This window comes from Coenobita brevimanus, chromosome 57 (assembly GCF_032717465.1).
Source record: "Coenobita brevimanus isolate Jiangsu-jjx chromosome 57, ASM3271746v2, whole genome shotgun sequence".
In the NCBI taxonomy this organism is placed as follows: Eukaryota; Metazoa; Arthropoda; class Malacostraca; order Decapoda; family Coenobitidae; genus Coenobita; species Coenobita brevimanus.
Window position 1 is genome coordinate 33,773,427 of NC_137010.1, and position 27,526 is coordinate 33,800,952.

A 27,526-nucleotide genomic window follows, 5' to 3' on the forward strand; every position below is an offset into this window, starting at 1 on the left:
GTGAGAATGAAGGGGCAAAAGAAGGAGTACGTATAGTTGTGAGTAAAAGATGGAAGAAGAGCATAAGAGAGTATGGATCATTTGGGTCAAGGATTGTGTAGGTAAGACTGAAAGTTGGAATAAAAATGTGGGCGATTGTGTGTGTGTGTATGTGCCAATGCAAGATTGTGCAAGCAGAGTGAGAGAAGAGTTCTGGACAAATGTGGAAGTGTGCATGGAAAAGTTTGGAAGGAATGAGAGTGTTTCTGATCGGTGATATGAATGGTAAAGTTGGGAATATGAAGGTGGATGGAATAGTTGGTGAGTGGGGTGTGCCTGCTGAGATAGATGAGAATGGCAGTGCATTAGTAGACATCTGTGCTGGGAGGGGGTTGGTGATAGCCATTACCCTCTTCAGGCACAAGATGATCCACAGGTATACATGGCGAGTGATGAGAAGGGTGGGTGGTGAACTGAATGAAAGGAAGGCAATGATTGATTATGTATGTGTGGATGAAAGGATGCGAAAATGTGTAATGGATGCAAGAGCATATAGAGGTTGGGGGAGTGGACTTTCTGAGCACTACTTGGTGGTGGCCAGAATCAAAGTCCAATTAGGATGGAGAAATAGAAGAAGGGAGGGACGGGAAGAAGGAGTATTTGTAAGGAGAGTGGAAAGGTTACAAGAGGATGAGAAAAAGGCAGAGTATAAGAGAGAAGTGGAGGAACGATTGGGCAAATATGAATTGGAGCAGATGGGGGACGTGGAAGGTGTGTGCAGGATATTCACAGAAGAAATATGTGCAGCATGTGATGTGGTGTGTGGGATGAAGAGAAGACGGAGGGATGTGCAAGGAACAGTGTGGTGGAATGTAGAGGTGAGACAGGCTGTGGCACAAAAGAAGAAAGCATACAATGAATGGATGAGAAATAGGGGCGTGGAAAAAGTTGAGAGGCGGAAGAGAGAGTTAAATGTAGAAAGAAAGAGAGAGGTGAAAAGATTAGTAAGAGAGAGTAAGAAGAGAGAGGATGAGGAATTTGGAAGGAACTTGAATGTAAAGTAAAGGGACTGTAAGAAAATGTTCTGGAAAGAGGTGAAAAGAGTAAGACAGGGTGGAAGTGAAGTTAGTGGGGGAGTGAAAGATAAAAATGGTAGAGTACTAGTGGAGAAGGGAGTTAAAGTGAGCAGATGGAGAGAACACTTTAAGGAACTGTTGAACACAGAGGATGGAAGTAATGTGAGTATAAGTGGCTGGGGAATGGCTGGGAGGAGGAGGGAGATGAGAAGACAGGAAGAAATCAGTAGGATAGAAGTTATGGAAGCAATGAAGAAAGTTAAATTAGGGAAAGCCCCAGAAATTGATGGAGTGTGTGGTGAAATGCTGAAACATGGGGGAGAGATAGTAGTAGAATGGATGTGGAAAATGTGCAGATTGGCCTGGGAGGAAGGTAGAGTCCCGGAGGATTGGAAGTCAGGTATGATTATTCCCTTGTACAAAGGAAAAGGGGAAAAAGAAGTGTGTGGTAATCATAGGGGCATCTGTATTCTTAGTATAACAGGAAAAGTGTATGGTAGGATACTTATTGACAGAGTTAGAGAAAGAACAGAGGAGTTAGTTGGAGAAGAACAGAGAGGCTTCAGGAAGGGAAGAGGTTGTGTAGATCTGATATTCATTCTTAGAACTTTAGTGGAAAAGTTTCTAGAGAAGGGAAAGAAGTTGTATGCGGCTTTCATGGATTTGGAGAAAGCATATGACAGGGTGGATAGACAAGGATTGTGGAAAGTATTGAGAATATATGGAGTAGATGGGAAGTTGTTGAATGCTGTGAAGAGTATTATGTATGATGGTGCTAAGGCTGCAGTGCGTGTGGATGGAGAACTGAGTGAATTTTTCTCTTTGAAGGTTGGGTTGAAACAGGGATGTGTCATGTCTCCATGGTTGTTCAATCTGTACATGGATGGGGTAATAAAAGAGGTACAAGGTAGGGTAGTGGATGTTGGAGTGGCCCTGGTGAGAGAGGGTAGTGTTTGGAAACTCCCTGTACTGTTGTTTGCAGATGATACTGTGTTGTTAAGTGAAGACGAAGGAGAGCTGCAAGGCTTGGTGGATGAGTTTGGGAGAGTGTGTAAGAAAAGGAATCTAAAGGTGAATGTAGGGAAGAGTAAAGTGATGGTCTTTGAGAGAGGTGAAGTCAGTGAATGTACAGAGAGGCTGGATGGTGAGGACTTGGAAAATGTGAGTACGTTTAAGTACTTGGGTAGTGTGATGAGTAAGGATGGAGGTTTGGAGGGTGAAGTGCTTGAAAGGGTACAGCAGGGAAGAAAGGTTGCTGGTTCCTTGAAGGCAGTGATAAGAAGCAGGGAAGTGAGCATGGAAGTGAAAAAGTTACTACATGACAGTATTGTGATACTGTACCAACTCTAACATATGAAAGTGAAGCTTGGACATTGCTGGAAGGACACAAGTCAAGTGTGAAAGCAGTGGAAATGAATTATTTAAGAGGAGCCTGTGGAGTCACATGGAGAGACAGGCTTACGAATGAGAATATAAAGAAGCGTTGTGGTGTGGATGTGGATGTGATAGGAAGCGTTAGGAGGAATACACTGAGGTAGTTTGGCCATGTGGAGAGGATGGAGGGTGAAAGACTGACGAAGAGAGTGTATGTGAGTGAGGTGGAGGGGGGAAGAGGGAGGGGGAGGCTGAGGATGAGATGGGAGGGATGGGGTGGAGAGGTATATGAGAGGGGGGGGGTGAGTTGGAAGCGGGGCAGTGAAATGGCGGGGGACAGGGCGATGTGGAGGCAATTTGTTTGTGGCCACCCCAAACGGGATTGAGGTGTCTGGCAATAGACTGATATAGACAGATAGATAGATAGATAGATATATGGTCTGTGATGAAATTACATGCAATGTTCATAATACTGCAGTCTTGCTCAGTCACAAACTCATTTATGTCACATTATAAATGAAAGTGATGACATGGTCAGGATACAGTATATTCAACTGTAAATACAATGTGTTCCATTCAAATTAATATGAAATTGATGATACTCTTTTTACCTCACGATCTAGGTCTGAAATGTACAGAACAATGGTGTTCACTGACATGTTTACCTTTAATGGCATTTACTCTGTAGGCTATTAAATTTCTTACATTGTGCTGCCTCCAGCAGTCCTTGTGCACCTTAGTATGGAAACTATTGCTACAGATTGTAGGAATGGAGCACTGTAGAAAGAAGTTAGTTTTATATATATTTACTAATCAACTCTGGCATTCATTTAGAATGCATCTACCTGTACTGTAAAATTTTCATTTTACTCCAAAGAGCAATCACCCACACACAAGCATACCCATATCCAAATAAAAACATACTGTAAATATAAAACCATTATTATTTATCATAGTGTTTTCATGGGTAAAAATTACGGTAAAGTATTTTATATAGAAAAAATGTACAACAGTAACATGTAGTAATGCATATCAAGCTCCTTACCCAAGATAAGCATTGAGACTTTGTACAGACTTTGAGTGGAGCTGAGGATCTCCACTGACGGCCTTGAACACTTCCTCTCGCTGTGGCATTAAGTCATCCCCAGTCACCACACCAACCTGAGGAACCAGCCACATTCAGGTATTGTGGGAAAGTGGTTACACCATATCTTTAAAATTCTCAGATTTAAAGTTTTTAATTATATTTGTGGATTTCCAGCAGGCATTTTTCAATGTGCCTTCAAATACTTTGGTGGTATGATAAACAAGGATATAACTTATGGGATAAAGTGCAAGCAAGAGTACAGCAGGGTAGGAAAGTTGCTGGCACAATGAAGACAGTCACAATGAAGAGTGAGATGACATATTTGCAGTATAACAACATGGCATCCACAAAATAACTGTTACTCAAGTGAATCCAAACGTTATTATAGAAACTGGGTATCTATTCTGACCTAATGTTATTGCTGAAAACGTTATTGTCGGTCGTTAATAGCGTGATCTTACTGGAGATTCCTCTTGAGCACCTTCCCTATGAGCCTCTAACGTCAGGATGGGCACGTCATGCCGGGGGGGTGGGGGTGCGTAGTCTGAGAAAATAGCGGTTTTGGGCCACTCCTTGCATCTGCTTCCATATTGGGGGCTGAACTCGCATATTGAAAGTTTTATGGTTATGCTTTTTGATCACTTGTGTACTATGCGATTCGCACACTGTGGTCATGCGTATTGTGCGAGCCCACACTATATACAGTATATATGCAGTATATATATATATACAGTACAACCCCCTAGTACGCAGCTATATGAGCAGCAGAGGACGTCGCATACTAAGAATTCGCATACTGTGAATACATAAACTTATGGGAAAAATTACATATGGATGGCACCCCCCTTCATGGGCAACCCTTGAGACACCTTTCAGATGTAAGTATTGTACTATACAGGGAAATTATCTAAGACATATTACCTAAGATAAAGTAAACCAACAAGATTATGGCTTTACTAGGTAAATCAACAAAGATATGGCTTAACTAAACCAACAAGAATATGGCTGCTCATGTTCACCCAAGAGGACAACAGGCATGATGGAGGTAAGAAGAGGATCCGAAGCAGGATGAGGCACCTAGCATGCATCTCCTGCATCACCCACCACACCACCCGACACACCACCTTCCTCACCACTTTCGTCACCAGCACGTTCGACACTTTCACTACCTAATGCACTCATTTTGTTCATAAACTTTTCAAAGTCTATTTCTGACACCTCAGACATCGAATCAGCCTCTTGATTCTCCTCAAGATATGGCTCTTCTGATGTTGAGGGGAGTGATTCCCCACTTTGTTCAAGCTGAAGGAAATGGGTGATGAGTGTTTCTGTCTGTTTACTTCCTGGTTGTGCTTGTCAGTGTAGTAGCGGAAGGTTCTGTCCAGCGAAGACATCACCTCCTCCACTCACAACTGAGAGCGTTCGATATCCTTGAGTTCTTCCTTGAATTTATCAAGGACACACAGTACCTTGCTGATCTCCATCATGGTCAAATCTTCACTTTCCATCACCGGTGTTGCTGCCTTTTCTGTTGCTATCTCTTCCTCAAGGTGGGCAGAGCGTAGGCAACTGTTATCGCTTCTTGAGGGGGCAATGTCACGTACTCGGGGTAACCCCGGATTTGGGCCACTCTTCGCTGCCCATCTCACTTACAAGGAGTTCAATTCATGTACTAATAAAGAATACACTAAAAAATAAAAAATAAATAAAAACAAAAATAGGCCCTCGCGTACAGAGGGGACTGCATACTCAGAACTCGCGTACTGTGGGGATGTACTGTATTTATATACTGTATACATATATATATATATATATATATATATATATATATATATATATATATATATATATATATATATATATATCTATCTATTGCCAGACGCCTCAATCCCGTTTGGGGTGGCCACAAACAAATCGCCTCCAAGTCGCCCTGTCCCCCGCCATTTCACTGCCCTGCTCCCAACTCACACCCCCCTCTCTCATATACCTCTCCACCCCATCCCTCCATCTCATCCTCGGTCTCCCCCTCCCTCTTCCACCCTCCACCTCACTCACATACACTCTCTTCGTCAGTCTTTCACCCTCCATCCTCTCCACATGGCCAAACCATATATATAAGTAATCCCTATACTGTACTATCCGGACGCCAACTTTCTGGACACCCCACTTACCAGACATTGTGGCCCTGGACCTTCAGTTCCCCCCCCCCCCCCCCAAAAAAAAAATCCCCCTCCAAGAAAGATTTTTTTCCCTCCCATAATTTGAAATTGCCGTGCAGCGCCGAACAGCTGTTTACACCATGGCCCCTTCATCCCTTCCTTCCTCCCCCCTCCCCCCTCCCCTGTCAGGGTTGCCATTTGGTATTTTTCATTACAAAATGTGGGCCAATTTGGTAATGAAAAATTCATTTGGCAATGAATTAGAATAATGCATTACCAAATGGATTTTTCACATGTATGAGGACACACAGGATGAAGATGGTGGATTGTCTGCTCTCTCCGATTAATTTGCTAGCCTACATAGCGTGAAAATAATCAACATGCTGTTAATTATAAGGAGAGTGATTACATGCATTTCTACCTGTGTATATAATTAGTGAAGAATAAATGCTAGCTTTACGAATTTGGTAATGAAAAGTTAAATTTTTAAATGAAAATTGAGGAGTTTGGTAATGTGGCCATTGTGATCTGGCAACTCTGTTTCCCCATCACCAACACTCCAACAGTTACTGCTTAATTTCGATTGCGAGTGGATGCTTATTGCAGGGGATGCCACAGGTGCTCGTTTTTTTGTGAAATAAACAGTGAAGAAACTGTAATACCTCGCCAGTAGACCACACAAAGAAATTAGAATTAAGAGTGCAAAGGATTAACTGTGGAGTGCAAACTGGCAGTTGAAACTGGCATGAAGCAATTAACAATGTGCAGTGTTAAACAATTATAACTCACAGTGCAAAGAATTACTGTAAGTGCAGCACAACACTGGATTACTGTACATGCTTCAAGAGCATTTTCATCACTGCCAAAGCTTTAAGAAGGCAGCCACAGACATGCTGTAAGTACCCTGGCTGAGGTACAGTCACTTCTAATTCCTCATTCTTTGGTTCCTTTTCATTTATTTCATGTTTATGTCCATTATTGGTGTGAATAGGGTCTTAAATAGGTAAAAATAGGTGCTATGCATGTCCAGTAGGGAGTTATTTAAGTGGCTTTCAAAGTTAGGCTGGGTTAGGGTCCTTAAGTGCCAGGCCAGCAGGAAGGTCCCTACTTTCCGGACGGGACCACTTTCCAGACATGCCTTTGGCTCTATTACATCAGATAGTGGAGGGATTACTGTACAGTATATACATATATATATATATATACACATACACAGTGCTAGGCAGGTGCGCAAACACTTGCGCAATGCGCAATTACGCACCGCTGCACTCCGGTGAATATAGTTTGCGCATTGCGCACCGCACGAGACCATGTGCAATATTGCGCTTTCGCACATGAAAAGAGGCAGGTGCGCAAGCGCAAATTTAGTTGCGCTTGCACAACTTAATTTGCGCGTCTGCACCTGTCCTGTGGATTGCGAACTGCACAATCCAAGGGACACGTGGTCTTGGAAGCTGCCCGTATTTGTGGACAAGGGATGGGGGAGGCTGGGGGGAGGCGAGAGAGATGGAGGGTAGTAGCATTTCTTAAAATGCTTCAACAGAGATAAAGTATTTTAATATTTTTTAAATTATTATTATTAGTAAATAATAATATAAATACATTATTTATTCTGAGCAGCATATGCAATTCCTTACAATAATCATTAAAACATATTATTTAAATCAAATATCCACAGCCTAATAATTTATAAGGGAGTGAATATTTAATTTAAATAATGTTTTAATGACTTTTGTAAGAAATTACATATGCTATTGTATATCTATATTGAATGATTAAATAAAACGTCTTGCGAAAATGCAGATAAAAGTAAAACTGGCAACATGACAGCCTTTGTTTCCCTGTCCCTCTGCTCCACAGCCCGCTCACTCCTCAGTTTGAACTTTCATGAGTGAAAAAGTTACTACATGACAGTGTTGTGATACCACCTCTAATGTATGGATGTGAAGCTTTAACCTTGTTGGAGGGACACAAGTCAAGAGTGAGAGCCGTGGAAATGAGTTATTTGAGAGGAGCATGTGGAGTTATATGGAGGGACAGACTGACAAATGAGGAAGTGCAGGAGCACTGTGGTGTGGATGTGGATGAGACGGAAGGTGTTAGGAGAAATACACTGAGTTGCTTTGGCCATATGGAGAGGATGGAGACCAAGAGACAGACGAGGAGAGTGTATGTGAGGTGGAGGGAGGGCAAAGGGAGGGGGAGGCCAAGGATGAGATGGAGGGATGGAGTGGAGAGGTATATTAACGAGGGGGGTGTACACTGGGAGCAGGGCAGTGAAATGGCAGGGGACAGGGTGACACAGAGGCGATTTGTTTGTGGCCACCACTTGTGGGATTAAGGTGTCTGGCAATAGATACAGGGAGAGAAAAATGGTAGTGTAATTTAGAGGAGACTGACAAATCAGCTTTATATGTGGCAAGGAATTTATTTTTTTTATTTTTTTTTATTTTCATTATTTTTTTTTTAAAGCTGTGTCCCCTTTTCTCAATAAGGGCTAAGGTGTTGCCCATGGGTAGAAGACTTTGGTTTTGGAGCATATAGCACTTTATGATTGGATGCCCTTCCTGATGTCTACCAATGACCCTTGACGCTTGGGTGGATTCAAACCTCTGACCCTTCAGTCAGCTATCTATATCTACATCTATGTATCTATCTATCTATATCTATCTATCTATCTACCTACCTATATATATATATATATATATATATATATATATATATATATCATCTCATGGAGAGTAATGAGGAGGATGGATGGTGAACTTGTTGAACGACAGGCAATGATAGACTACGTGTGCGTGGATGAGCGAATGAGAAGACAAGTGTTGGATGCAAGAGTGTGGAGAGGGTGGGGGAATGGAGTCTCAGACCATCACTTAGTGATGGCCAAGCTAGAGCTGCAAAGAAAGTGGTTGAGGAGACGAAGGGGAAGACAGGAGGAAACAGCTCCTGTGAGAAGAGTGGAGAAATTGCAAGATAGTGAGAAAATGACAGAGTATAAGAGCATAGTGGAAGAAAGATTGGGAAGGTATGAGCTAGAGCAGATGGAAGGGGTGGAAGACGTATGTAATATATTCACGGAAGAGATAGGCGCAGCATGTGAGGTGGTTTGTGGAGTGAGGAGGAGATGCAAGGGTGTGCAAGGGACAGCATGGTGGAATGATGAGGCGAAAAGAGCTGTGGAACAAAAGAAGAAGGCATATAGTGAATGGTTAGCGAGTAGAGGTAGGGGAGAAGATGAGAGAGAGAAGAGAGAGGTATATGTGGGCAGGAGAAGGGAGGTTAAGAGACTGGTGAAGAAGAGTAAGAAGAAAGTGGATGAAGAGTTTGGGAGGAATCTGAGTGTGAAATGGAGGGAGAGTAAGAAATTGTTTTGGAAGGAGGTAAAGAAAGTAAGGCAGTGTGAAAGGGGAAATAGTAGGGGAGTGAAAGATAGGAATAATAGATTGTTGGTGGAGAAGAGAGAGAAACTGAGAAATGGAAGGAGCACTTTGAGGATTTGTTGAATGTAGAGAGTGAGAGCAGTGCGAGTATAAGTGGTTGGGGAATGGCTGGGAGAAGAAGAGATGAGAGGAGGGAGGAAGAGATCAGTAGGGCGGAAGTAGTGGAAGCGATGAAGAATATTAAGTTGGGAAAGGCCCCAGGAATTAATGGAGTGTTTGGTGAAATGCTTAGGTATGGGGGTGAGATTGTTTTGGAGTGGATATGGAAGTTGTGTAGATTGGCTTGGGAAGAGGGAAGGGTTCCAGAGGCCTGGAAACCAGGTATAATAATATTGTTCCTTTATACAAAGGAAAAGGGGAGAGAGAAGTATGTGGTAACCATAGGGGTATTTGCCTTCTTAATGTGACTGGTAAAATATATGGTAGAATACTCATTGATAGGGTTAGGCATATGACAGAGGAGCTAGTTGGAGAAGAACAAGGGGGATTTAGGAAGGGAAAAGGGTGTGTAGATCAGATATTTGTTCTAAGATGTTTAGTGGAGAAGTATCTAGAGAAGGGAAGGAAAGTGTATGCTGCCTTCATGGACTTGGAGAAAGCTTATGACAGAATAGATAGGCATGGTATGTGGAAGGTATTAAGAATATATGGAGTGGAGGGAAAATTGTTGAGTGCTGTGAAGAGTATGTACGAGGGAGCTAGGGCTACGGTGCAAGTGGATGGTGAGCTGAGTGAGTTCTTTGATCTCAATGTGGGACTGAAACAGGGTTGTGTGATGTCTCCATGGCTGCTTAATATATACATGGATGGGGTTGTAAAGGAGGTGCAGGGTAGGGCAGTGGATGTGGGGGTGACTCTAATGAATGAGGGTGAGATTTGGAAGCTTCCAGTGTTGCTGTTTGCTGATGATACAGTACTGTTGAGTGAAGATGACTGGGAGTTGCAAGGTTTGGTGAATGAATTTGGGACAGTGTGTAGGAGGAGGAATCTGAAAGTTAATGTAAACAAAAGTAAAGTTATGGTGTTTGAGAGGAATGAAGTCACAGAGTGTGCAGTGAGGTTAGATGGTAAGGATATGGAGAATGTGAGTGAATTCAAGTACTTGGGTAGTGTGATGAGTAAGGATGGAACTTTGGATGAAGTACGTGAAAGGGTACAGCAGGGAAGGAAGGTTGTTGGTACACTGAAAGCAGTGATGAGAAATAGGGAGGTGAGTATGGAAGTTAAGAAGTCACTGCATGATAGTATTGTGATCCCTACCCTGACGTATGGAAGCGAGGCATGGACCTTGCAAGAGGGGAACAAGTCAAGAGTGAGGGCAGTGGAAATGAGTTACTTGAGAGGAGCATGTGGAGTCACGTGGAGGGACAGGTTGACGAATGAAGTGAAGGAACACTGTGGGGTGGATGTGGATGAGAAGATTAGGAGAAATACACTGAGGTGGCTTGGACATGTGAAGAGAATGGAGAATGAAAGACTGACTAAGAGGGTGTATGTAGGTGAGGTGGAGGGAGGGAGAGGGAGAGGTAGACTGAGGATGAGGTGGAGGGATGGAGTTGAGAAGTATATGAGGGAGGGGGGGTGATCTGGGGGGAGGGTAGTCAAATGGTGGTGACAGAACGACTTGGAGGCATTTTGGCTGCGGCGACCCTTTGCGGGATTAGGGCATCGGGCTATAGATAGACAGATAGATAGATCTCATCAGTCATTTGAGTGTTCACTGCAGGACCGGCCTATCCCAACCAAAGTGGGGAAAATACAGCCAATGTATCTCTACCAAATGGCTTAGGCTGTCTAGTAGAGATTGTATGTAGGGTGAGAAGTGCTTGTAAGTGTATTGTAGTGTTGGAGTGGCTTTGGATGTGTGTGTAGTCTGTGAACCAAGTGTAATCTGCCCGCACGAGCCGACTGGGTGCAAGCATACTTTATAGTATGCAACACTGGTTCAACCATGGCAACCCCGATGTCTGCCAATGCAGTATGTGGCCAGAAGAATGCTCCCAAAGTTTATTACCCTGACGGGGCGCGAACCCTTGTTCTTCAATGTACGAAAATGTACACTTTACCACTGTACCACAGAGGCTCCATAGAGAAAGAGAGAGAGAGAGAGAGAGTAATTGCTGTACTTTCCGGATGCCCACTTTCCAGAATCCCCGCTTACCCGACATTGTGGGCCTGGACCTTCGGAACCCAAAAATGTCCAAAAAAAAGAAAAAGATCCCCCTGAAATCTGAATTTTTTCCCACCTGTAATTTGAACTTGCTGCGTGGCGCCAAACAGCTGTTTATACCATGGCCCCTTCACCCCTTTCTCCCTCTCCCTTCCCCCATCCCCACTCATGGTTGCCATTTGATATTTTTCAGTACCAAATGTGGGTCAATTTGGTACTAAAAAGTTTGTTTGATAGGGAATCAGCAAGATCCATTACCAAACAGATTTTTCACATGTATGAAGATATAGAGAATGGAGATGGTGGACTGTCTGCTTTCTTTGATTAATCTGCTAGCATACATAACGCAAAAATAAATATGCTGCCGATTATAAGGAGAGTGATTATTTCCATTTGTACTTATAATTATTGAAGAATAAATGCTTCCTTAAAGAATCTGCTAGTGAAAACATAAATTTGGTAACAAAAATTGTGGAGTTTGGTAATGTGGCCAAAATCAGATCTGGCAACCCTGTCCCCAGTTACTGCCTAACCTTCGTTCAGGGACGACATCCATCGCAGTGGATGCCACACGTGCACGTTTTTTATGAATAAACAGTGAATAAACTGCAATACCTCGCCACTAGACCTAATGGGAATTTACAGTGTTGTGCAGTGTTAAGAAATTAGAATTTAGAGTGCAAAGGATTAAGTGTGGAGTGCAAAGTGGCAGTTGAAACTGGCGTGATTCAGTTAAGAAGAATGTGCAGTGTTAAACAATTATAACTCACACTGCAAAGAATTAAGTGTAGCACAACACTGGATTACTGAATGTGCTTCAAGAGCATTATCACAACTACCAGAGCCTTAGGAAGTTAGAGGAGATGGCCACAGATGTGGTGTAAGTACAGTACCCTATACACTACTAGGCCTAAGTATTTTCCACATCCACTTCTAATTCCTCATTCTCTGGTTCCTTTTCATTTATTTCATGCTTTATGTCCATTATTGGTGTGAATAGGGTCTTAAATAGGTTTAAATAAGTGCTATGCATGTCCCGTATATATATACAGTAAAATCTCAAATTTCAGCAGTTTATAATTCGATGAATCAAATTTCAATGCATTTTGGAGTGGTCCGCCTACCCTACTTTTGTATGCAAATTCGTGAATTTCGATGCCCTCAGGTCCAGACTTCAACCAAAACAAGCCAAGATAATATGTTTGATGTGAACCAAAATACTAGAAGAGAAGGAAAATTGTATGAAAAAGTATGAACTTAACCTAATATCGTATGTAACATGTGCTCTCAGGTCCAGACTCCAACCAAAACAAGCAAAGATAATATTTTTGATGCGAACCAAAACGCTAGAAGTGAAGGAAAATTATAAGAAAAAGTATGAGCCTAACCATATGTGGACATGCATTTCACTGCAATTTAGTTGTATGTATTTTCTTTGCATTTTCGCTGCAACTTACCTGTTTCAAAATGACAAGCAACAGTGGTTCTTTGGGTAGCAGTGGTGATGTACAAAAACAGCCTGGCACCTCTAAATCTTTGCAGCCAAAGGAGAAATGGCAGTACAGAAAAGGGCAGAAATACTCCAAGTATACACTTGCTGACAGTATGGCAATTCAATGCAGAACTACAGTTACTTAACCACAATTATAGTTCATAAAGTTTACAGGGGGTGTGAGCAAAAAATCATGATTTTAGGTAGTTAGGTTTGGAGGGCCAGACCCAAACTAATTTTTCCCATAAGAAGTTCAGTTTAAATTTAGATGTTTTGAATTTAGATGCGGTTTTTGAGTACATATGTCCATCGAAATCTGAGATTTTACTGTGTATATCTATCTATCTATCTATCTATCTATTGCCAGACGCCTCAATCCCGTTTGGGGTGGCCACAAACAAATCGCCTCCAAGTCGCCTTGTCCCCCGCCATTTCACTCCCCTGCTCCCAACTCACACCCCCCTCTCTCATATACCTCTCCACCCCATCTCTCCATCTCATCCTCAGCCTCCCGCTCCCCCTTTCTCCCTCCACCTCACTCACATACACTCTCTTCATCAGTCTTTCACCCTCCATCCTCTCCACATGGCCAAACCACCTCAGTGTGTTCCTCACAACGCTTCCTATCACATCCACATGAACACCACAACGCTCCTTTATATCCTCATTCGTCAGCCTGTCTCTCTATGTGACTCCACAGGCTCCTCTTAAATAACTCATTTCCACGGCTCTCACTCTTGACTTGTGTCCTTCCAACAACGTCCAAGCTTCACTTCCATACGTTAGAGTTGGTATCACAATACTGTCATGTAGTAACTTTTTCACTTCCATGCTCACTTCCCTGTTTCTTATCACTGCTTTCAAAGAACCAGCAACCTTTCTTCCCTGCTGTACAATTTCAAGCACTTCACCCTCCAAACCTCCATCCTTACTCATCACACTACCCAAGTACTTAAACATACTCACATTTTCCAATTCCTCACCATCCAACCTCACTGTACATTCACTGACTTCACCTCTCTCAAAGACCATCACTTTACTCTTCCCTACATTCACCTTTAGATTCCGTTTCCTACACACTCTCTCAAACTCATCTACCAAGCCTTGCAGCTCCCCTTCGTCTTCACTCAACAACACGGTATCATCTGCAAACAACAGTAAAGGGAGTTTCCAAACACTATCCTCTCTCACCAGGGCCACTCCAACATCCACTACCCTACCTTGTACCTCTTTTATTACCCCATCCATGTACAGATTGAACAACCATGGAGACATGACACATCCCTGTTTCAACCCAACTTTCACAGAGAAAAATTCACTTAGTTCACCATCCACACGCACTGCAGCCTTTGCACCATCGTACATACTCTTCACAGCATTCAACAACTTCCCATCTATTCCATATATTCTTAACACTTTCCACAATCCTAGTCTATCCACCCTGTCATATGCTTTCTCCAAATCCATGAAAGCCGCATACAACTTCTTTCCCTTCTCTAGAAACTTTTCCACTAAAGATCTGAGAATGAATATCTGATCTACACAACCTCTTCCCTTCCTAAAGCCTCCCTGTTCTTCTCCAACTAATTTCTCTGTTCTTTCTCTAACTCTGTCAATAAGTATCCTACCATATACTTTTCCTATTATACTAAGAAGACAAATGCCCCTATGATTACCACACACTTCTTTTTCCCCTTTTCCTTTGTACAAGGGAATAATTATACCTGACTTCCAATCCTCCGGGACTCTACCTTCCTCCCAGGCCAATCTGCACATCTTCCACATCCATTCTACTACTATCTCTCCCCCATGCTTCAGCATTTCACCACACACTCCATCAATTCCTGGGGCTTTCCCTGATTTAACTTTCTTCATTGCTTCCACAACTTCCATCCTACTGATTTCTTCCTGTCTTCTCACCTCCCTTCTTCTCCCAGCCATTCCCCAGCCACTTATACTCGCATTACTTCCATCCTCCACGTTCAACAATTCCTTAAAGTGTTCTCTCCATCTGCTCACTTTTTCTCCCTTCTCCACTAGTACTCTACCATTTTTATCTTTCACTCCTCTGCTAACTCCACTTCCACCCTGTCTTACTCTTTTCACCTCTTTCCAGAACATTTTCTTACAGTCCCTCCACTTTACACTCAAATTCCTTCCAAATTCCTCATCCACTCCCTTCTTACTCTCTCTTACTAATCTTTTCACCTCTCTCTTTCTTTCTACATATAACTCTCTCTTCCGCCTCTCAACTTCTTCCACGTCCCTATTTCTCATCCATTCATTGTATGCTTTCTTCTTTTGTGCCACAGCCCGTTTCACCTCTTCAGTCCACCACGCTGTTCCTTGCACCCTCCTCCGTCTTCTCTTCCTTCCACACACCACATCACATGCTGCACATATTTCTTCCGTAAATATTCTACACACACCTTCCACGTCCCCCATCTGCTCCAACTCATATTTGCCCAATCGTTCCTCCACTTCTCTCTTATACTCTGCCTTTTTCTCATCCTCTTGTAACCTTTCCACTCTCCTTGCAACTACTCCTTCCTCTCGTCTTTCCCTTCTTCTATTCCTCCATCTTACTTGAACTTTAACTCTGGCCACCACCAAGTAGTGGTCAGAAAGTCCACTCCCCCAACCTCTATAAACTCTTGCATCCAATATACATCTTCGCATCCTTTCATCCACACACACATAATCAATCATTGTCTTCCTTTCACTCAATTCACCACCCACCCTTCTCATCACTCGCCATGTATACCTGTGGATCATTTTATGCCTGAAGAAGGTATTGGCTATCACCAACCCCCTCCCAGCACAAATGTCCACTAACGCACTCCCATTCTCATCTATCTCAGCAGGCACACCCCACTCACCAACTATTCCATCCACCTTCACATTCCCAACTTTACCATTCATATCACCAATCAAAAACACTCTATCATTCCTTCCAAACTTTTCCATGCACACTTCTACATTTGTCCAGAACTCTTCTCTCACTCTTCTAGCACGATCTTGCGTTGGCACATACACACACACACAATCGCCCACATTTGTATTCCAACTTTCAACTTTACCCACACAATCCTTGATCCAACTGATCCATACTGTCTTATGCTCCTCTTCCATCTTTTACTCACAACTATACTGTACATACTCCTTCCTTTGCCCTCTCATTCTCACCTACTCCTGCACATATACCCCATCCATACTCCCATTCTCTCACACTTTCTCCTCTCCATTTTGTTTCAGTTATTCCACATACATCCACTTTCGCATCCTCAAGCACCTGGACAATCTCTCTCTCTTTCACCTCATCATTTGCTCCCCTTACATTCCACGTTCCAATTGCAATGTCCTTTGTCCGGTCCTTGGTCGTCAACGTTTAGTCAGTCCTTGTCCGAGGCTTATTGTTTGTGTATATATATATATATATATATATATATATATATATATATATATATATGTATATCTATCTATCTATCTATCTATCTATACCTGTATATCTATATCTATCTATCTTATATATATATATATATATATATCTATATCTATCTATCTATCTATATATATATATATATATATATATATACAGTATATATATATATTTGGTGGTAGGTGGGGGCGCTCACCATCCACTCAATGTTGTGCTGCTGTCGGGTGTCTGCCCCTTCCTATCCATCATTCTTTCCTTTCATCCTCTTGTTTCTTTCTTTCATTCATTCTTTCCTTGTCCTTCTGCCTACGGGTGACTTTACACTCTTCCTTCTGTCTTTCTTTCCTTCATTCTTTCCTCTTCCTTCTGCCTGTGGGTGACTCTACACTAGGTGACAGGCCACATGGTTTCCTGTACACCAGGAAACCATTTACCACGCTGGGTGGTAACCATATAACCAAATTTTGGCGCCTGGTGGTTTAGTGAGTAATAATTGCGCTCCAATCAGATTGAGCCGGTGAAGGTTTATATCCAAGGGATGGTTGGGGTTGATTGCTCATGTAATGCCACTCAGGGATGAGTGAGGCTGGTCACTCTCATCTTAAATGTCGGGACCAACTGCCTAACCCCGGGCTCCTACGCTCCTCGTGGGGCAATGTAGGATTGGATGATGGATGGATGGATATATATATATATACTGTATATACACACACACTGTATATATATATATATATATATATATATATATACTGTATATACATACTATCCGATGTAATAGAGCCAAAGGTATGGCCGGAAAGTGGTCCTATCCGAAAAGTGGGCACCTGCCTGCTGGACTGGTACTTAACCCCTTAACCGCGGGGTATCATTTTTGTGACACTTGGGAGCAAGGGATCATACCGCAGGGCGTCACTTTTGTGATTCTGTGTTATTTTGAATTCACCCAGGCTTTGAAGTGGTTGCTTGTATCATCTATCACTACTGCCAGTGTCCAACACTAGTCAGCACTCCTAATCTCATCTGTACTCCCATCCATTGTTGACAACTTAGCCATTTCTCCCCGTTCTTGACTCCCCTCCCTACCTCCCCTCCATTACCCTCTCCTCTCGCCTGCCTGGCCGTGCTACACTAAGTAAATCTTCCCTGGAATTTTCCACTGATTTCATCCATTGAATTAAGCCCTATGCCCTATTCTTATACCAAGTAATATATATAAAAAAAAAAAAAAGGTAAGTGATAGTGCCATACACCTGGAATTGGCTAATTCTAACCTGACAACACCCCACATGCACTCGTTCGCTAATTTTCGCTGTTTATTTCCCCTTGAAATATGCCGTATAATCTATTCTCGTAATAAAAATATATATAAGAAAGGAAGGGAGAAGCCTAACTGATATTTACATTCACCTGGAACTACCTAATTTATTATGTATTGTCTAGATTTCCTGCCAATCATTTCATTGCGTATATATTAGCAGCTGTCACCAAGCAGACTTTGGCAGCATTGCACTCCCCCTAGGCAGGCCACCACACTGTATTCAGTTTACTGTCATCTTTCAAGGTGAAAGCACGTTGGAATAGCGCCTGTCCAATTCCGTCACTTTTTAGCCCCATGCAAAGGGCCCTGTGACCTCTACCCCCTACTGAACCTCGTGTGGAAAGGAGTAAAGAGCTAAGTGACTGTTGTGGAACGTGAACTGGCTAATTTGTCAATGAAAATGACAGACAGTGACTACGATCTTTCTGGTGAGTAAAACAGTGAAAGTGGAAATGTAAATAATGTGTAAATAATGTGCAAACAGCAAGTGAAAGCAATGAATGTAAATATAAGTGAACAGTGGAAAATAGTTTTAAAAGTTACTGCAAGTGACTGTACATAACAGTGTAAATAAAATAGAAATGTAAATAATGTAAATAAAATAGAGAATGTAAATAGAAATGCAAAGGAGTAGTAATATAAGAATATGAGTATATATACTAGCAGTAATGAAAGTGAAAGCTTCACTCTAGCATGTATGAATACTATGAGTTATGAAAGTGAAAGTGACAGATTCACTCTCAACGCTAATATACAGGATGAGAAAGTGAATGCTACGTATTTTACTGAAAGAGAAATTGAATGTCTACAGTGACAATAAACTACTATTACTGAAGGAAACTTATGGATAAAGACTGTAGATATATATAAGTGTTATATAGTAATAGAAATATAAAGTATGAGTGTTTTTATCGATAATAAATGACAGAACACCATCGGCGAACAATGGCAAGTGGGAAGGTCATACGCGCTCGTAATTTTCATTGCTTTCACAGTGTTTTTCAAGAATACTCCCCCAGTATCCCTGCTTGTCGTAAAAGGCGACTAAAAGGGTTGGCGGAGGGTTAGTGCCCCTCCCCGGAAAACAACTAACTACAAAAACAAACAATAAGCCTCGGACAAGGACTGACCAAACGATGACGACCAAGGACCGGACAAAGGACATGGTTATCGGAACTTGGAATGTAAGGGGAGCGAATGATGAGGTGAAAGAGAGAGAGATTGTCCAGGTGCTTGAGGATGCGAAAGTGGATGTATGTGGAATAACTGAAACAAAATGGAGAGGAGAAAGTGTGAGAGAATGGGAGTATGGATGGGGTATATGTGCAGGAGTAGGTGAGAATGAGAGGGCAAAGGAAGGAGTATGTATAGTTGTGAGTAAAAGATGGAAGAAGAGCATAAGACAGTATGGATCAGTTGGGTCAAGGATTGTGTGGGTAAAGTTGAAAGTTGGAATACAAATGTGGGCAATTGTGTGTGTGTATGCGCCAACGCAAGATCGTGCTAGAAGAGTGAGAGAAGAGTTCTGGACAAATGTAGAAGTGTGCATGGAAAAGTTTGGAAGGAATGAGAGAGTGTTTTTGATCGGTGATATGAATGGTAAAGTTGAGAACGTGAAGGTGGAAGGAATAGTTGGTGAGTGGGGTGTGCCTGCTGAGATAAATGAGAATGGGAGTGCGTCACTGGACATTTGTGCTGGGAGGGGGTTGGTGATAGCCAATACCCTCTTCAGGCATAAAATGATCCACAGGTATACATGGCGAGTGATGAGAAGGGTGGGTGGTGAACTGAATGAAAGGAAGGCAATGATTGATTGTGTGTGTGTGGATGAAAGGATGCGAAGATGTGTAATGGATGCAAGAGCTTATAGAGGTTGGGGGAGTGGACTTTCTGACCACTACTTGGTGGTGGCCAGAATTAGGATTCAAGTAAGATGGAGGAATAGAAGAAGGGAAAGACGAGAGGAAGGAGTAGTTGCAAGGAGATTGGAAAGGTTACAAGAGGATGAGAAAAAGGCAGAGTATAAGAGAGAAGTAGAGGAACGATTGGGCAAATATGAATTGGAGCAGATGGGAGATGTGGAAGGTGTGTGTAGGATATTTACAGAAGAAACATGTGCAGCGTGTGATGTGGTGTGTGGAAGGAAGAGAAGACAGAAGGGGGTGCAAGGAACAGCATGGTGGACTGAAGAGGTGAGACAGGCTGTGGCACTAAAGAAGAAAGCACACAATGAATGGATGAGAAATAGGGGCGTGGAAGAAGTTGAGAGGCCTAAGAGAGAGTTATATGTAGAAAGAAAGAGAGAGGTGAAAAGATTAGTAAGAGAGAGTAAGAAGAGAGTGGATGAGGAATTTGGAAGGAATTTGAGTGTAAAGTGGAGGGACTGTAAGAAAATGTTCTGGAAAGAGGTGAAAAGAGTAAGACAGGGTGGAAGTGAAGTTAGCAGGGGAGTGAAAGATAAAAATGGTAGATTACTAGTGGAGAAGGGAGAAAAAGTGAGCAGATGGAGAGAACACTTTAAGGAATTGTTGAACACAGAGGATGGAAGTAATGCAAGTATAAGTGGCTGGGGAATGGCTGGGAGAAGGAGGGAGGTGAGAAGACAGGAAGAAATCAGTAGGATAGAAGTTGTGGAAGCAATGAAGAAAGTTAAATCAGGGAAAGCCCCAGGAATTGATGGAGTGTGTGGTGAAATGCTGAAACATGGGGGAGAGATAGTAGTAGAATGATGTGGAAGATGTGCAGATTGGCCTGGGAGGAAGGTAGAGTCCCGGAGGATTGGAAGTCTGGTATAATTATTCCCTTGTACAAGGGAAAAGGGGAAAAAGAAGTGTGTGGTAATCATAGGGGCATTTGTCTTCTTAGTATAATAGGAAAAGTGTATGGTAGGATACTTATTGACAGAGTTAGAGAAAGAACAGAGAAATTAGTTGGAGAAGAACAGGGAGGCTTTAGGAAGGGAAGAGGTTGTGTAGATCAGATATTCATTCTTAGATCTTTAGTGGAAAAGTTTCTGGAGAAGGGAAAGAAGTTGTATGCGGCTTTCATGGATTTGGAGAAAGCATATGACAGGGTGGATAGACAAGGACTGTGGAAAGTGTTAAGAATATATGGAGTAGATGGGAAGTTGTTGAATGCTGTGAAGAGTATGTACGATGGTGCGAAGGCTGCAGTGCGTGTGGATGGTGAACTAAGTGAATTTTTCTCTCTGAAAGTTGGGTTGAAACAGGGATGTGTCATGTCTCCATGGTTGTTGAATCTGTACATGGATGGGGTAATAAAAGAGGTACAAGGTAGGGTAGTGGATGTTGGAGTGGCCCTGGTGAGAGAGGATAGTGTTTGGAAACTCCCTGTACTGTTGTTTGCAGATGATAATGTGTTGTTGAGTGAAGACGAAGGGGAGCTGCAAGGCTTGGTGGATGAGTTTGGGAGAGTGTGTAAGAAACGGAATCTAAAGGTGAATGTAGGGAAGAGTAAAGTGATGGTCTTTGAGAGAGGTGAAGTCAGTGAATGTACAGCGAGGTTGGATGGTGAGGAATTGGAAAATGTGAGTACGTTTAAGTACTTGGGTAGTGTGATGAGTAAGGATGGAGTTTTGGAGGATGAAGTGCTTGAAAGGGTACAACAGGGAAGAAAGGTTGCTGGTTCTTTGGAAGCAGTGATAAGAAACATGGAAGTGAGCATGGAAGTGAAAAAGTTACTACATGACAGTATTGTGATACCAACTCTAACGCATGGAAGTGAAGCTTGGACGTTGTTGGAGGGACACAAGTCAAGAGTGAGAGCAGTGGAAATGAGTTATTTAAGAGGGGCCTGTGGAGTCACATGAAGAGACAGGCTGACGAATGAGGATATAAAGGAGCATTGTGGTGTGGATGTGGATGTGATAGGAAGCGTTAGGAGGAACACACTGAGGTGGTTTGGCCATGTGGAGAGGATGGAGGGTGAAAGACTGACGAAGGAGTGTATGGGAGTGAGGTGGAGGAGGGAAGAGGGAGGGGGAGGCCAAGGATGAGATGGAGGGATGGGGTGGAGAGGTATATGAGGGAGGGGGGTGTGAGTTGGGAGCAGGGCAGTGAAATGGCGGGGGACAGGGCAACTTGGAGGCGATTTGTTTGTGGCCACCCCAAACGGGATTGAGGCGTCTGGCAATAGATAGATAGATAGATGGATTCCAAACTATTTGAGAATCATAGAATAGTGTTTCTAATGATAATATCAGGCTGTGGTAATCATATGACGGGTTGTCGGGAAGTGTAAAGTGGAGACTTCGTTACCCAACTTCAGAGGTCTCCACAAGTCCTACGGTACTCAACGAGGGCTCAACAAACATCCCAGGAGAAAGCTGAAGGTATGTGCCATAAGCATATGTACTTTTAATATTCTAGGACTAATACCTGATTTTTGTCAAATATTTTTAAAGAGTCTGTCGGAGCGCGAATATGCCCGCGAGACACGCAAGTCAAGCAAAAACAACCCCGTGGTTTAGGGGTTAAGGACTCTAACCCACCCTAACTTTGAAAGCCACCTAAATAACTCCCTACCAGACATGCATAGGACCTATTTAAACCTATTTAAGACCCTATTCACACCAATAGTGGACATAAAGCATGAAATAAATGAAAAGGAACCAAAGAATGAAGAATTAGGAGTGACTGTTCCTCAGCCAGGGTACTTACAGCACGTCTGTGGCCGCCTTCTCTAAGGCTTTGGCAGTGGTGAAAATGCTCTTGAAGCACGTACAGTAATCCAGTGTTATGCTGGACTTACAGTAACTCTTTGCACTGTTAGTTATAACTGTTTAACACTGCACATTGTTAATTGCACTACGCCAGTTTCAACTGCCAGTTTCAACCACCAGTTTGCACTCCACAGTTAATCCTTTGCACTCTCAATTCTAATTTCTTAACACTGCACAACATTGTAAATTCCCATGTGGTCTACTGGCGAGGTATTGCAGTTTATTCACTTTTTAATCACAAAAAACGAGCACGTGTGGCATCCACTGCGAAAAGCATCTACTCGCGATCGAAGTTAGGCAGTAACTGTTGATGACGGGGCAACAGAGTTGCCAGATCACAATGGCCACATTATCAAACTCCTAAATTTTCATTACCAAATTTAACTTTTCATTACCAAATTTGTAAAGCTAGCATTTATTCTTCACTAATTATATATACAAGTGGAAATACATGTAATCACTCTCCTTATAATTAACAGCATATTGATTATTTTCACGCTATGTAGGCTAGCAGATTTATCAGAGAGTGCAGACAATCCACCATCTCTATCCTGTGTATCCTCATACACATGAAAAATCTGTTTGGTAATGCATTAGTCTGATTCATTATGAAACAAATTTTTCATTACCAAATTGGCCCACATTTAGTAATGAAAAATACCAAATGGCAACCCTGACAGGGGAGGGGGGAGGGGGGAGGAAGGAAGGGGTGAAGTGGCTGTGGTGTAAACAGCTGTTTGGCGCCACGTGGCAATGTCAAATTACGGGAGGGGAAAAATTTTGGATGTTTTTTTAATTTTTTTCTTTTTTTGGCCATTTTTGGGTTCTGAAAGTCCAGGCCCAGAATGTCCGGTAAGTGGGGTGTCCGGAAAGTGGGCGTCCGAATAATATAGGGATTACTGTATATGTATATATATATATATATATATATATATATATATATTTGGTCTTATGCCAGGCATCCCCGAAGGGCTAAGGCATTGCCTCTGAGTAGAGGACTTTGGATTGGAGTGTGTAGCATTTTATGACAAGAAGCCGTTCCTGATGTCTATCAATGACCCTCGGGTGGATTCGATCCTCCAACCCTTTGGTTAGAGCGGAAAGCTCTAACCCACTGAGCCACGGCTGCTACATACATATATAGATAGATGGATAGATAGATAGATAGACAGATTGAAAGACAGATAGACAGACAGATATTTCTAATTTACTATTAGCCTAACTGTAAAAAAAAAATCATAAAAAGGCAGAGACTTAATTTACATATGATGTCAAAGAAAGCTGCGATTGAGACTGAAGGTAATGCTAGAATAGGAAGTTTAAGTGATATGGAAGAAGGTTGTGGTGCAGTGCTCAACAATGGTAAGACAGGAAGATGAGGAGGAGGAATGACTGGGAGGGTAAGAGCAGTATGTAAGGAGAATTGCCTGGTGACTTCTTAACTATATGGCTGTCCTGTCAGGAGGTTCTCAAGAAGAAGCAACAGTATCTCAAAGATGACAATGTGATGAGCTTAAACAATGCAAAATAATTCATCATCATTATCAACTTCATCTGATACTTCATTCCCTCCTTCTGATGCACCCTGACAGAGGATGGTGCTGGCAGGCTAGTTTGATTACACTGGCACCTCTCTGTCACTAAGTAGCAGTAGTATTACCGATTTTGTATAGCACTAAAAATGACTGCACTTTTCAAAATCAAACATTAAATCTCTTATTACACAATGGTCTTATCTTATCAGTGGTTGTGGCTGCATCTTGACAATGGTTCTGGTGGGGTGGGGGAGGCCACATTTTAAATCCCCACTCTAATTATCTATTGTTTGATAAGAGTGTCATGGCTACAACACACAGATACTCCTGCCCACCACAACAGTTTGAGCTGAAACACTGTGCAGTACTCATATTGTCACATAATGAATTAGAATTAACATACCATACAAACTTTGTGAGTGAAAATAATGATATGAAAGGAAGTGCGCTCTACAAAAATAAGGAAGGCAATGCGAACACTATACCCTGAAGTGCCTGGAGAGATTTAAGTGATAGATAGACAAACATGCTGATTCACAAAGAAGACAGTGAAGAGGCTGATGAAGTGAATGTCATCAAAAGAAATACTTGAGATGATAAGATCATATGGCATAAATGGAGAGAATGGGGCTTACTATACTGATGAGGTGTATGAAAGAGGGGGATGGAGATTAACTCTTTAGCTGCTATGGATGACTTTGGTATTTATGGGGGGAAAAAAAAACAGATGACCACAAATGACCAGTAATTTTTTATGTTTAACTCTCTCTCTCTCTCAGTGTTCAGATGTTCTCATCTTTTCCAACAAACATGACATCTGTATTAAATTTGCTTCCTTTTAACAGCACACAGTATGAACATGACATGAAAAATTCTGTTATAATGTTCTTAATTCTGGTCTAATTTTGCATTATTAACAATGATTTTTCACTGCCTTCCTTACAGTTGCACAGAAATTAGCTGCAAGAAATTATACTGACATGGTTTCATCAAGAAATTATAATTTTTAAATGTCATGAAATACATTCCATTATTCATGGCAAAACAGCAAATTTTTGGATGACTGTTGAACCAACCATGGCAGTCAAAGTGTTAAATAGAAGGGTCAGTATGGTGGTGTGTCATGGGAGAAGGAGGTTATTAGTAGCAAAAGAAATGGCTCTCCATTTCCCTCACATGATGCAATACAGACAAACATCCCGTGAGAGTGATATGAATGATACTGTTTAGTGACAAAATTGGCCAGTTTTAAATAATGCAAAAAAATCAGAGTGACAGGAATATACATACATACATAACTTTAGATATATATATATATATATATATATATATATATATATATATATACAGTATATGTATTATATAGATAGATAGATACAGTATATACACCAGTGTTGCATACTATAAAAAGTATGCTTGCACCCAGTCGGCTTGCATGGGCTGATTACACTTGGTTCACAGACTACACAGATATCCAAAGCCACTCCAACTCTACAATTACGCTTACAAGCACTTCAAACCCTACATACAATCTCTTCCAGACAGCCTAAGCCACTTGGTAGAGATACATTGGCTGTATCGTCCCCACTTCAGTCGGGATAGGCCGGTCCATCAGTGGACAATCAAACGGCTGATGAGATAAGATGAGATATATATATATATATATATATATATATTTATACATATATAACTCTGAATAATGAGTGAATGGAAGCGTGGCCCACTGGACTGGGCAATTTTGGGCTGTCTGGACACAGCTACTCCTCACCCTGCCCTTGGGTGGGAAAGAAGGTCCAGATGATGATGATGATGATATATATATATATATATATATATATATATATATATATATATATATATATATATATATATGAGGAGTTTGACTGGGACAGGGAAGGTTTGGAGCCAGCAGATCCAGTGTTTGGCCCTTGGCCTTTGATTGATGCTGCTACTGTGAGTGTGGCAATAGGCAGGATGAAGGTGAGGAAGGCAGCAGGTGTGTCTGGGTTGACTGCCGAAATGTTGAAGGCCTCAGGAGATATAGGGGTGAGGTTAGTCACTGACCTGATAAATATGATTATATACGAGAGTGTTGTCCCAGATGACTGGTTGAAAAGTGTAATTGTAAATGTGTATAATGGGAAGGGTGATGCCCTGGAAAGAGGAAATTATAGAGGTATAAAGCTTTTAGATCAGATAATGAAGGTAATGGAGAGAGTCCTAGAAGGTATGATTAGAGGAAGAGTGAATATTGATGAGATGCAGTTTGGGTTTATGCCAGGTAGGGGGACCACTGATGCCATATTCATTGTTCGACAGCTTCAGGAAAAATATATTGGGAAGAAAAGGGAACAGTACTTTGTTTTTGTTGATTTGGAAAAGACCTTTGACAGAGTCCCTAGAGTGGTGGTGAAGTGGGCAATGAGAAAGCTTGGCTTGGAGGAGTGGCTGGTTAGGGTGGTTATGGTTATGTATGTGGGTACTCGCACCCATATAAGAGTGAATGGGGATATGAGAGATGAGTTTTCCGTGAATGCTGGTGTGCATCAGGGGTCAGTTTTGAGTCCCATGTTGTTTATCATGGTATTTGAAGCCCTCTCACGTGACTTCAGAAACAGACTCACGTGGGAGATGCTGTATGCTGATGATTTGGTGTTGATTGCACATAACAAAAGTGAGGCGGAGGAAAGATTTAGGAAGTGGAGATGGTATGGGGCACAAGGGCTGAAGGGTAAATGCAGATAAAACAAAGGTGATGATAGCTAGGGTTGGTGGTGATACTGGCAAAGACGAGGGAGAGTGGCCTTGTGCAGTCTGCCACAAGGGCATGGGAAGTAATTCCATCTTGATCAGTGTTTGTGATAAATGGGTGCAGAAGAGATGTAGTGGTATCAGAGGTAGACTGCAAGATAATGCTGATTTTATGTGTGGCGTGTCAGGGAGAGCAGGTGGAGATTGTCAGGCATGAAAGGATTGAACTTACTGGTGAGTCTCTTGAATGTGTGGAAAAGTTTTGTTATTGGGAGACATGTTGTGTGCTGGAGGTGGGGCTGGAGCTAGCTCTGTGGCTAGGGTGAGAAGTGGTTGGAAGAAGTTCAGGGAGCTGTTACCTCTCGTTACATTGAGAGGACTCTTCCTACGTGCTAAGGGGTCTTTGTATGCAGCATGTGTTAGGAGTGTAATGCTGTATGGTAGTGAGACCTGGGCAGTAAAGAACGAGGATATTCGCAGGCTCAGACGTACAGAAATGACAATGATTAGGTGGATGTGCAGTGCGTCCCTGCGTGCAAGACCTGGGGGGGCTGGGTTTACGATGGAAGAGTTGAGACATATATATATATATATATATATATATATATATATATATACATATATATATATATATATATATATATATATATATATATATATATATATATATATACAGTATATATATATATATATATATATATATATATATATATATATATATATATATATATATATATATATATATATATATATATATATATATATATATATATATATATATATATATATATATATATATATATATATATATATATATATATATATATATATATATATATATATATATATATACATATATATAGTTATATAGTTATATATATATATATATATATATATATATATATATATATATATCTATATATATATCTCTATCTGACCTGATACTTAGCACTCCTAGT

General features: G+C 41.7%; 1 protein-coding gene across 1 annotated transcript in view; it reads right to left on the reverse strand.

The window, feature by feature from the left end:
- LOC145401958 (uncharacterized) overlaps positions 1-27,526 on the reverse strand; it is a 189,911-nt gene that overhangs the window by 94,329 nt on the left and 68,056 nt on the right. Inside the window, exon 4 of the mRNA XM_080274063.1 lies at positions 3,475-3,590. Within this exon, the coding sequence (XP_080130189.1) occupies positions 3,475-3,590 (116 nt within the window). The remainder of the gene's footprint in view (positions 1-3,474; positions 3,591-27,526) is intronic.